This window comes from Larimichthys crocea, chromosome XXI (assembly GCF_000972845.2).
Source record: "Larimichthys crocea isolate SSNF chromosome XXI, L_crocea_2.0, whole genome shotgun sequence".
Lineage (NCBI taxonomy): Eukaryota > Metazoa > Chordata > Actinopteri > Sciaenidae > Larimichthys > Larimichthys crocea.
This window is the reverse complement of record NC_040031.1, coordinates 2,403,485-2,414,165: the sequence shown is the minus strand read 5'-3', so window position 1 is coordinate 2,414,165 and position 10,681 is coordinate 2,403,485. Positions and strand designations below refer to the sequence as shown.

At 37.3% G+C, this 10,681-nt stretch overlaps 2 protein-coding genes across 2 annotated transcripts; both read right to left on the bottom strand.

Annotated features, from left to right (window-relative positions):
* Positions 1-565: 565 nt before the first annotated feature.
* On the bottom strand, positions 566-5,669 carry LOC104938433 (high choriolytic enzyme 1). Its single transcript, XM_010754823.3, has 8 exons — positions 5,552-5,669; positions 3,829-3,874; positions 3,330-3,482; positions 2,505-2,622; positions 2,181-2,359; positions 1,213-1,294; positions 795-924; positions 566-674 (listed from the first exon to the last, which is right to left on the bottom strand). Exons 1-7 carry the CDS (start codon positions 5,624-5,626, stop codon positions 798-800), a joined length of 780 nt encoding a protein of 259 aa, XP_010753125.2. The 5' UTR covers positions 5,627-5,669; the 3' UTR covers positions 566-674; positions 795-797.
* A 1,882-nt stretch (positions 5,670-7,551) lies between these two features.
* Positions 7,552-9,908, bottom strand: LOC113744151 (uncharacterized). Its single transcript, XM_027272515.1, has 5 exons — positions 9,587-9,908; positions 9,139-9,394; positions 8,311-8,412; positions 8,231-8,266; positions 7,552-8,061 (listed from the first exon to the last, which is right to left on the bottom strand). The coding sequence occupies exons 1-5, from the start codon at positions 9,742-9,744 to the stop codon at positions 7,789-7,791; spliced, it is 825 nt and encodes a 274-aa protein (XP_027128316.1). The 5' UTR covers positions 9,745-9,908; the 3' UTR covers positions 7,552-7,788.
* Positions 9,909-10,681: the final 773 nt, after the last annotated feature.

Below are 10,681 nucleotides of genomic sequence, written 5' to 3'. Positions count from 1 at the left end.
TATGCCATTAAAGTTGTGTTGAAGTTCGATCTTCACAGTCATTTCCTGAGAAAAGTATTGGACTGTTTAGCAGCTGGATGTTCTTCACCAGCTAGTCTAACTTTGTCTGTCTACTGTTGGTGCACGGCCGGTTTAACAGACCTTTTGCTGAAAACAAATGATGGCTGCTGCTGGAATACAAGTTTATAATCATGGTGAAAGTCAAATACCAAATGTTCCCTAAAACTCAAACAATGCGTGACATGAGGCCTTAAAGCATCATTAGCCATCATGTCAACATCTAGCCGACATGATGGCTAAAAAAGCTCAGCCAAGTTTCAGAGTTGGGTGATAATTCTCAGTGGGTTCAGGTTTTCACATTGAAGTGAAGAAGTCATTTGATTTGTGTTAAAAAACAACACATTCTGCAGCTTTTATATATGGGGACGTTAGGAACATTATTCAGAATTTTTCTCTTACATACATACTGAAACACTCTCAAATAATATATTGAAATTCAGTATGTTGTAATAATGTCCCTAAAGGCCCCTCATACTTTTACACTTTACAAACAACAAACAATGCCTTAATGTTTGAAGGTTTATTGTCAATACATTGTCTTTGATTGTATTAAAGAGTGAGAAAACACTGTGGGAGTTAGTTAAGCATGTTGCTTGTCATGTTGCTTTCATCACCTGTTGGAAAAACAAGACAGAAACATGTTAAAGGCAACAAAAATGTGTCTTTCCAAACCATACACTCACAGCAACAGAAGTAGAGCATACATTCAAACTTGATGTTTGTTTAACACTCACTGTTTAACATTTGTACAGAGTGTTCACTCTGGCGATGTCATTCTTGCTCATCTGCTTAGCTGTGCCGAATTCAACATTGGCGTTGGGGATGGGCTCCATAGTGGGCCGATTGTTCCCAGAGAAGGCATACCTGCAAGTATAAAGAGTTCAGCAGTGTAATAAGTAAAGAAACTCAATTTGCAAATAAATGGAAACCTCGGCTTAAAATTGAAGTGCTAACAATTGTAGTTCTTCGAACGCCCACTTGAGGCTGTCAATCTCCATAAACCCCCATATTAAAATGTCCAACGTCACAGCAGAAATAAATGCTTACAGTCTGTTACAAGAAACAGTTTAGTATATCTAATTCCTCCGTTCATGGCTATTCATAACTATTATATTTATGTTTATGTTTAAAATGTACAGTAGTCGTATCAACCTGTGGTACTGCATGACAGAGTTGTAATCGTAGGGTGTTCCCTGGTTCAGAGTGTTGATCTTGTCGAAGGCGTATTCCCAACCTAAGAGAAAAAAAATAACAGCAAGGGTAGGAAAAGGCAGAAAATCACAAACTTTTGATCAGTTCAGTTCATCAATACGTGAGTTTTGCGTCAGGAATGACATTTAAAACATCCAAAAGCTGTCTAATAGAAAACCTAATAGTGATGACCTTTGAGAGGACGGATAGTCAGAGAGTCCAAAATGAAATCTTTCTTATTGCCATCCACTTCTGACTGAGCATTAACTGCTCCACAACAGAGATATAGTTTACAGTTATGAGACAGGGCTTGATGGTATAAATATGTCTCTTGTGAACTTACTGCTAACTGACTGTTAACAAACCTGTTAACTTTGAGCTTATTTTCCCCGTTCAGTTTCTATTTTATTGAATTAGATAGAAAATCGAGAAAAGGGAAAATAGAGATATCAAGGCTAACTCGCTAATTATTGTGGCAGGCTAGTAAGTTAGCAGCTATCTTACCGGGTATAGCAGTGCACTGTTTAGCCCTGTGAGTGAAGACTTTCTGGTGTGTCCAGGCCTTAGGTTATATTTTGGTTACCCTTAGTCCGGTATTGATTAGATAGATTTGGGAACAATTTTAGTTCCCAAAATTCTCATTTTCAGACCAATTAAAGATTTCAACTGTCAGTTTTAATTTGACATACAGTGGTTTTCATAGTAAATTGAGAAGCTCAAGACTGAGGAATTACATTTAGTTTAGGCGACACTAGGATAGAAATATGCTTAGTTATCTGATGATCAAGATTGGGATTTTTGATTTAAGATTAAATTTGTGATTATTTTAGGATTACGATTTTGCCTTATGAACCGGAACAAAACTTGCACTACTGCAAAGATTAGACAGTTTTAATAATCGATGAATCTCAGGTGTCAGGTGTACAGACCGGACTGGATGTTATGCCAAAGGATCTTGATGTACTGGTCCCTGTCAGAGCGGCACTGTTCGTGGTTGAAGCCCAGGGCGTGGAGCAGCTCGTGCTGGACGGTGCTGTGGTAGAGGCAGCCCTGACGGTCCAGAGACAATGTCTGGGAATAACCACGGCGGCCGACATAGGAGTAACACCTGCAAGAAATAAGAATAATCAAAGCAGGTAGAAAAAGTTCATGGCACTGTTATTTATTAATTAACTATTATATTAATTTCACAGGTTTAAATTAATATGCTGTATATAGTTTACACACACACACACATACACAGAGTTTGTTACCCATTGTCAGACTGGATGTTCAGGTAATCTCTCTGGTTGGTGCGTTTGACGAAACGGATGCAAGTGACGTCATTGAAGGACAGCAGACCGCGCTCGATGATAGAACGCTCACGAGAAGCTGAGGAGACATGTGATGTCATAACACATGATCAGTTGTTGGTCAGATGTGACAATGTTCTGGCAAAGGTTTGGCAAAAAAACTTTCTCCAGGTTTGTTTGTGCAGTTTGGCAGCAGTCTCTTCATGTCACTCTGCCGTGTTTGGCTTGAGTCTCTGATAGACATAAGATGCAGTTTACTGACATGGCACAGGCAAAAATCATGTCCACGGATGTGAATGTGTTAAAGTTTAATTCATGTTACATTTACTGACTTCCTTCCTCACTCTGCAACGTATCCCGTGTTTACCCAGAAGTCAGAGCAACTAAAGGAGGCAAAGGGGATACGATACGACAGGCGACCAAATGAAATAACCTGTTATTTTGAAATTTTTGGGGGGATTTCTCTGGTTTAAACATTGTTTGGATAAAGTAAACTCACACCTCAACAAAATACTGTATATAACAAATGTCTTGGGACATTTCGTCATGGCAAATGAGGAAGCATGGAACTTCTGATCACTTCACCTAAACCGTTGTTTTGCAAAGAAACAACAATACTACATTTTATCTTAATTTAATTGATCATTAATCAGATGTTAAATTTACACTTGATAATTTAACTTGAATTTTACATTAAGCACATTACATCCCATATTATGGTTCTACATTACATCAAATCTTCTGGTCGGCTGTTTAACAACAACAACAAAAAACAACGTCACTTACAGTAATGTCCAGCGATGACATACGGCACATAGACCTTTCCATCATTGGATTTGCCCCACATGCAGCCGCGGGAGGTGCAGGGATCAGCGTTTCTCTCATTTTCATTGTCATAAGCGATGTCATCCACGACAAGGGGCTCGTCCTCTCTGTGCACTGTAGGAGAGGAGATTAAAAGCTCAATCAGTAATTTGATCATTTAAATGAGCTCAATTAGTTAACCTACCTTAAAAATATATCTGTGTATTACTGTAAAGGTTTGGCATAAGAATTCTGCTTCTCATCATCAGATCATAAACAAGCCTAAGTCTCTTATCAGGCTAAAAATTAAGTTTTATTTTGAGGGTGGTGCAATAGATTTGCCTTGAAATGTGAATGTACTCCTCAAATTTCATGGTAATTTACCCATTAAATTTACTAAAAGGAATACATGTACGCATTATTGTACACTGTCCCATAAAGATTTATAAATAAATAAATGTAGAAGTGCATGGTGACTTACCAACATCCTTGTTTGCCTTCCACAGAAGCTCAGAGACAGACAGTTCCTACATCAGGGAGACGACATCACCATGAGTAGGTTAAATATTACACTGGGAAACAATTTGAAAAAAAATAATCTGTTGAGTTAGATTTTCATGCTGATTAAAACTGAAATTGGCATGCTGATTCCAAAATTACAGTCAGTTTTTTTCTAGCACGTCAAGTTTTTTCTCCACAGCTTACCCTCAGATAAGCAAAATTCCACTGATTAGCTGTAGTAAGACTCGCCAGCTGATTACGACTGGACTCATCTACAGCTATGTGGCAACTTGTTTGTGCAGTCACAATTGAGACAGTGCGGTGAGAGGTGTGTGCAGCTCCCAATAGGTCAGTACTATCAAAATCTGCAAGCAAAAAGCCAGCATAGTAGGAATGAAGAGGATTTGTGCTGGCTTTTCTCTTAACCTTGTAACCATGGGTATACCGTTCTAAGTTCTACTTCGTTTTATGCTGTTTTTGTAGTTTTCAAAGCTTGTATACTTCGTTTTATGCTGTTTTTGTAGTTTTCAAAGCTTGTAACTATTCTATTTTAGTGTTTTATTTACATGGGTATATATTTTCTTTGTTCCAGATCATGTCTGCTCCTGCTACTTCTCGTCGTAATTACCTAAACAACCCTGACTCCTTTTGCTATATTTGTGGTAGTTTCACCATTTCAAGTCAGAGGGCAGAAATCAGTGCATTTGTCAAACAAGCATATTTGGCATATTTTAAAGTAAAACTCTGTGACCAAGACGAGCCATGGCCCCCTCACAAAGTGTGCAGTGTATCGAGAGTTTACGCATGTGGACCAAAGGAACACATGAAAAGTTGGCATTTGTTATCCCCATGGTTTGTCAAGAGCAAAAAGATCATTGCACAGGCTGTTACTTTTGTTTAGTGAAAACAAGCACATATCTGTTAAGTACAGTATTTTTTCATATTTTTTAAGAAAATGGGAATCCTATAGTTAATATAGTTAAAAGTAAACTTGACGTGATAGAGAAAAACTGAGATCAGTTTTGGATTCCGCACCCAAAACTTAGTTAAAAACAGCTGTCAGACCTAACTCAACAAAAATTATGTTCCCCAGTGTTATTCATGTAGAGTGGCATGCACAGTCTGCTGTCTTTACTTTCTAACTATAGATCACTCATCCCTCTCTATGTATGTCTTCATCAACATCAGGAAAATCCAATGATCTGCACAGACTGATTCTACTTAGCCCAAAAAGTAGAAAAAGTTTTTTCATAGAACAAGTTCTTTTGTGTGTTAATCAATTCAATCAAAGTTCAAGGTATGACACCAGATAAGAACAGGCAAAATAAACAGTTCAATACACCGGATGTGTAAGATATACACATTAATAATATGTATATATGTTTTCAATAGGTCTTTTATTATAGATATCATTATAAACACCTTTAATTTACGTTTTTCTTGAATGTGCCCTTAAGTGTTTCATGCAACACATTATCCACATTGCGCTCTAATTCATCATAAATTATTTAATCTGTTTGGGATATGCATTATTATTTATATTATTATATGGATTATTCAAATGTGTTTACACAGGAGAGAAAGAATCATCCTGGTGTCACGGGATTAACTGAACAAGATCCCTCAGCAGTAAATCACAAATTTTATCCTCATTATCCTTCAGAAAATGTTAATTCAAAGACAGACAGCACATGTATCCTCACCTTCTCTTCAGCCCAGGAGCGGTCAAAGACTACAAGGAAGACAAGAAGACCGAGCATCTGCTTGAAGAAAGCCATGTTAGCAGCCTGCAGGTGTACAGTGTTAATGCTTGCAGGCTGCTGCAGCAGCTGTTTATATTCTTCATTCTATCTATTAACTGCTTTGGTTAGAGATAAGATGCACATCGCCTTGAAAACATACTGCCCATTCCCACCGTAACTAAGCTACATAAAATCAGCTTGTGTTAGCCAAACTCCACGTGACCTTGTGAGACTTGTGGCCCTCTGGACATCTGCTTCATGTTGTTGTAGTCTGTTACTACCAAAGCCCATTTTCTTGGTCAAAGAAAACCTAATATCTCTATATTTTTATCATTTCAGTACTTAAATGAAGAGAAAAAAAATAAATGAATAAATAAAATTGTGAAAAATAAAATCATCCAAAAAGATTAGACATAGCATGTTGTCTTGATATGTCATAATTTTGACTATTTTATATATATCTGATAATTGGGCCTTAGAAAGTCATATATTTGATGTCAAAAATCTCAAAATGTCTAAAAATGGTTAATATTGTGCTTACTCTTTGATCAGTTTTTTTGTTTTCCATACACAGAGTAGCCCAATGCACAGTTAGTGAAATCTTAAAATGTAATGAAAATGAATGCAAATATGAAATTTGATATCCAGGTTAATCTGTAATGTTTTGTATTTTTTCTAATAACATTGTCTTCTTTTCTTAACCTACCTACCTACCTACCTACCTACCTACCTACCTACCTACCTACCTATATAATGACAAATTAAAAGTAAAAACCTGAATAAATGTGTGGGGAAACATAACGAATACAAGTGACGTCACACAGGTGCACTGCATGGTACATTTTCCTGTGTGTCGCATTTATAGTGCTTCATTTACAGAATAAGGCAGAAATTGAATATAATATTCATAACTATGTTTTCATTAGTCTGTAATCAGCTAAACATAAGAATCATATTGTTTTTATTACCTTAGAATGAGCCTTTTATATTTACAGACGTTGCAGGTTTTCCATTTTCCTACAGTAGCCCAGAACATATAAACAAACACTGACTCTGTGATGATGCTGGTGCAATATGTAAATTAAAAACAGAGGACTGAAAATGTCACTGCAGGATGTGTTCAGACTGTCCACAAGAACAATCTGTGAACTGTTTTTTCAGTCATGATTTTGAAGTTTTTTTCCTGAATTATGATCTAGTAATGGCTCAATGCCCTTTTACAAAACATTCACCCATTCATTCTTACACTAATGACACAGATACAGTCAGGGTTCAGTATTTTATTCATGGACATTTTGACTAGACTGAAGGAGCTGGGAATTGAACCAACCTTTTTCAATTCATTGGCATGTTTGTGTTTTTACTCACTGGATGAGGCTCAACATGGCAAAAAGTTTCACCATCAAGACAGCAGTGCAGCTTTGTACTTTTTTTTGTGTACAATGAACAAGATTGATGCTAATGTTACAAAGAAAAATGTTAAATTGTTAGTATGGAGATAAACATGCCACATATTTAATTACAAATAATCATTTAGTTATTTTTAATTTTCAGATAATGTAATGTACAGATAATGTGAATTTTGTAAACAGTTTTTAAAAAACTGTTACTTTATTGTAAAAATGTATTATTTTCCATAAATTTACAGTGTACATAGACAGATTACAATGCATAAAGCCCTTATTACAAATATGAATGCACATCTATGAGTTCAGTGCTGCAAAAAGCATCGGTCTTGTCATCCATATTTTCCACAAGTGCATGCCATACATCAAAAGAACTTTAAAAATGTATCCTTCATGTGATTAAAAACAAAGTCTCAGGTCAGGTTACATGGCCATGAATGGTGTACTTTGCAAAAGTTTCAGCGCTTAAAATAGAAGTAGATTGTTTCACTTTCAGTGCTGTTAATCTGCAGTAAATCACATGATTTTTTGGTATAGAGAGACATTGATAAGAAATGTTTGAAAAAATTCTGTTTATTTAATGTTATGGCTTAATAAAACATGGAGCAGAGAAATTTCATTGCAGGAAGGTCACACTCACACATATATAGCTATGATTTTAATTTGACATCAGAGAGTATTTTGCATGGATTACTACAGACACTGTTTACACTTCAAAGACAACACACCTACTGAATATCAAAATACAACTTAGGAAATACATTTTTTTTTCTTGTGACCTTTTTTACCCAGTTAATTAAGTTGTTTCAACAGAAGTCCATAAGGGCGGATGGCCCTCTCGACCATCTGCTGCTCTTCTTCATCTGATGTTCCTCTGGGGATGCGAACCAGCCAGTACTTGTCGCTGTTGTGTTTCTCCCTGTACCTGGGGTTGATACGATTCTGCAGAATCACCATGTACTTCTTGCCCGTCTTGTAGGAGACGAATGATTTGGCATATTTTTCTGCCTCTTTGATATAAGGAGTAGAATAAATCCCCCTGCCATAAACAGCACCTGGGCCAGGCTGTTGAAAAACAAATAAGAATTAGATTCAAATTAACATTATTGTATAATGTCTGATTATATCACTAGAGTTTGTACATATACAATAAATCAACTCAGACCTAAGACTTTTATGTATATGTATATATATATAACATTTACCACTGATAATAGCTGACATATAATCAAACCTCGTAAAATCCAGAAATGATGCCATCAGCCCCGGCCTTTGATGTCCCATGGAAGGACACAGGCCACTCTCCTCCCCGGCCTTTGATGTCCCATGGAAGGACACAGGCCACTCTCCTGGCACTGACTGTGTGCTACGATACCGGGTCCCTAGCCAGGTGTTTCCATCGTATTTACCCAGGACCTGTGACGAAACATTTAAAACATTTATATGACATTAGAAGTTTTTGTTGATCTCTTGTTTTTTCATCATTTTAAAGACTGGCTGACACATTTGATGAAGGTTTACAGTGAACCCTGTGTGGGTGTAAAGTCCACAAGATTTACAAAGGAAAGTAAAAAAAAAAAAAAAGTAAAACTGACCCGTAATATCTTCAACAACAACAGGACAGATATGTTAGAGCAAAACATATCAGGCATAACTTTAAAGCTGCACTAAGCAAAATTTCAAATGAAAAGTGTCTCATGTGTGTGTGAAATGTGATCTGGTGAAATCTGGTAGTTTCCAGCTGAATTTAGAGCAGAACCATAAATTACTCTTAAGACCATTTCTGATGGTGTTTTCACAGTGTTCTTATTCAATTGAGCATACAGTATATCTGATCCACCAACTAGCAATTGTTATAGTAAGAAATCCAAGAGGAAGTCTTTTTCACCCACCTTAGCTATTAAGACCAAAACTGTTTTTGTACCAGGCTATAAACATGTTTATTTCTGCTGTGAAGCTGGGCATTTTAACATGGGGGCTTATAGAGATTGACTTGTTCTGTAGTCAGCCTGAAGTGGCCGTAGCAGGAACTGCAGTTTTTGGCACTTCCAAGAGAGGTCTCTGCTTGGTTTGTAGCAGTTGTTGATAATGTGCCAGTGATGTTTCATAAATTAGTTGGAAGGAAATCAAAAGCATACTTGCCTTCAGACCAAAACGCTGCCAACCACATGGGCGTTCATACACCTCTCCACCTCTGAAATAGGTCTCTGTGTCTTTCAAATGGGTGAAATCATAGTTGAACGGTGGGTCAAAGAATTCATTTTGGTCAATGACAAGATTCCTTGATGTTGTTGAAACATCCATCATGTGGGCTTCAGCAAAGCCTCCTGCGTCATCATCTTGTCCAGAACCTTGCAACATGCTTTGGAGGTGTCTGTAATTCAGTCCTGACACCCTGCTGTAATGTTCAAAGCACATTAACGGTCAGTCACATATAAATTCTAGTCAGTTTGTTCACAACACATTCTGCGAAGAGGAAAATACATTTGCAAACTCTCTCATGACCGTTGTAGTGAAATCTGTTTAAAAAAAAAGAAGTTATTTCAAGGGTATCGTCTAAGCACAGAAAGTCAGAAAAAACAATAATTACCAGGTTTGTTCTGAATCCACCATTGTGCAGATGAAATTATTGATGCCCATCCGCTGTACATGACAATCCATGCCAGCTGAACGTGGTCTTTGAACAGATGATACATGAGCATTGCAGATTATGCCCAAAGCTTCAATTGCAACGTCTTGATCGATCATCTTTACAGTTGGTTATGAACTGCCTTCTTTGAAAGGAATGTCGGAGTCCCTGATCGAGTCGTATGGCTGTCTGAGTCCCGTCTCGTTGCTTGGCCTGATATATATATTACGAGCTGACTGAAGAATTACAGCTTACACGCCTCCTCACAGTATCATGACAGTGATGCAGGTCATGTGATGTTACAAAGTATTGCAACTTGGCCGAAAGAGAAAGAAGAAGCAAAGGAGGCAGTTAATTACACAATGTTACGGGGCGGTGTTTAGCTCAGTTGGTAGAGCAAAAAAAAAAAGAGAAAAAAAGTACACAATGTACAACTCTGCCACACCTGCCTGGTGAATTTTTGTCATCAAGTTCTATACTCAACATTTCAACATGATTTACTTTTGACCTTATTTTCTAACTTATTTTCATACATAACATTTTTTTTTTAAAGATTATTTTTTTGGCCTTTTCAAGCTTTATTTGATAGAGACAGCTGAAGAGTGACAAGAAATGAGGGGAGAGAAAGACAGGGAATGACGTGTGGGAGCCACAGGTCAGATTTGAAGCCTGGGCTTCCTGAGCCTGAGCCTTTGTGCAAGGGGGGGCTGCTCTACCAACTGAGCTAAACACTGCCCGACATACATTCATAATTAATAATAATCAATAAATCATTCCCCTGATGTGGAAAAAGCTTTTGATTGTGTAGAATGGCACTTTCTTTTTCAGATGCTGGACATTTTTGCCTTCAGACAGACATTTCTGAAGTGGGTGAAACTATTATACAATGCACCTGCTGTTCAAACTAATCGGGTGGCATTCTCTTATTTCAGACTTGGCCGTGGGACCCAGCAAGGTTCATCACTTTCTCCTCTATTATTTTGCCTAGCAATAGAACCCCTGGCTGCGGCAATTCATAAGGAACCTGATATCCCTGATATCATGATTGGAGGCTAT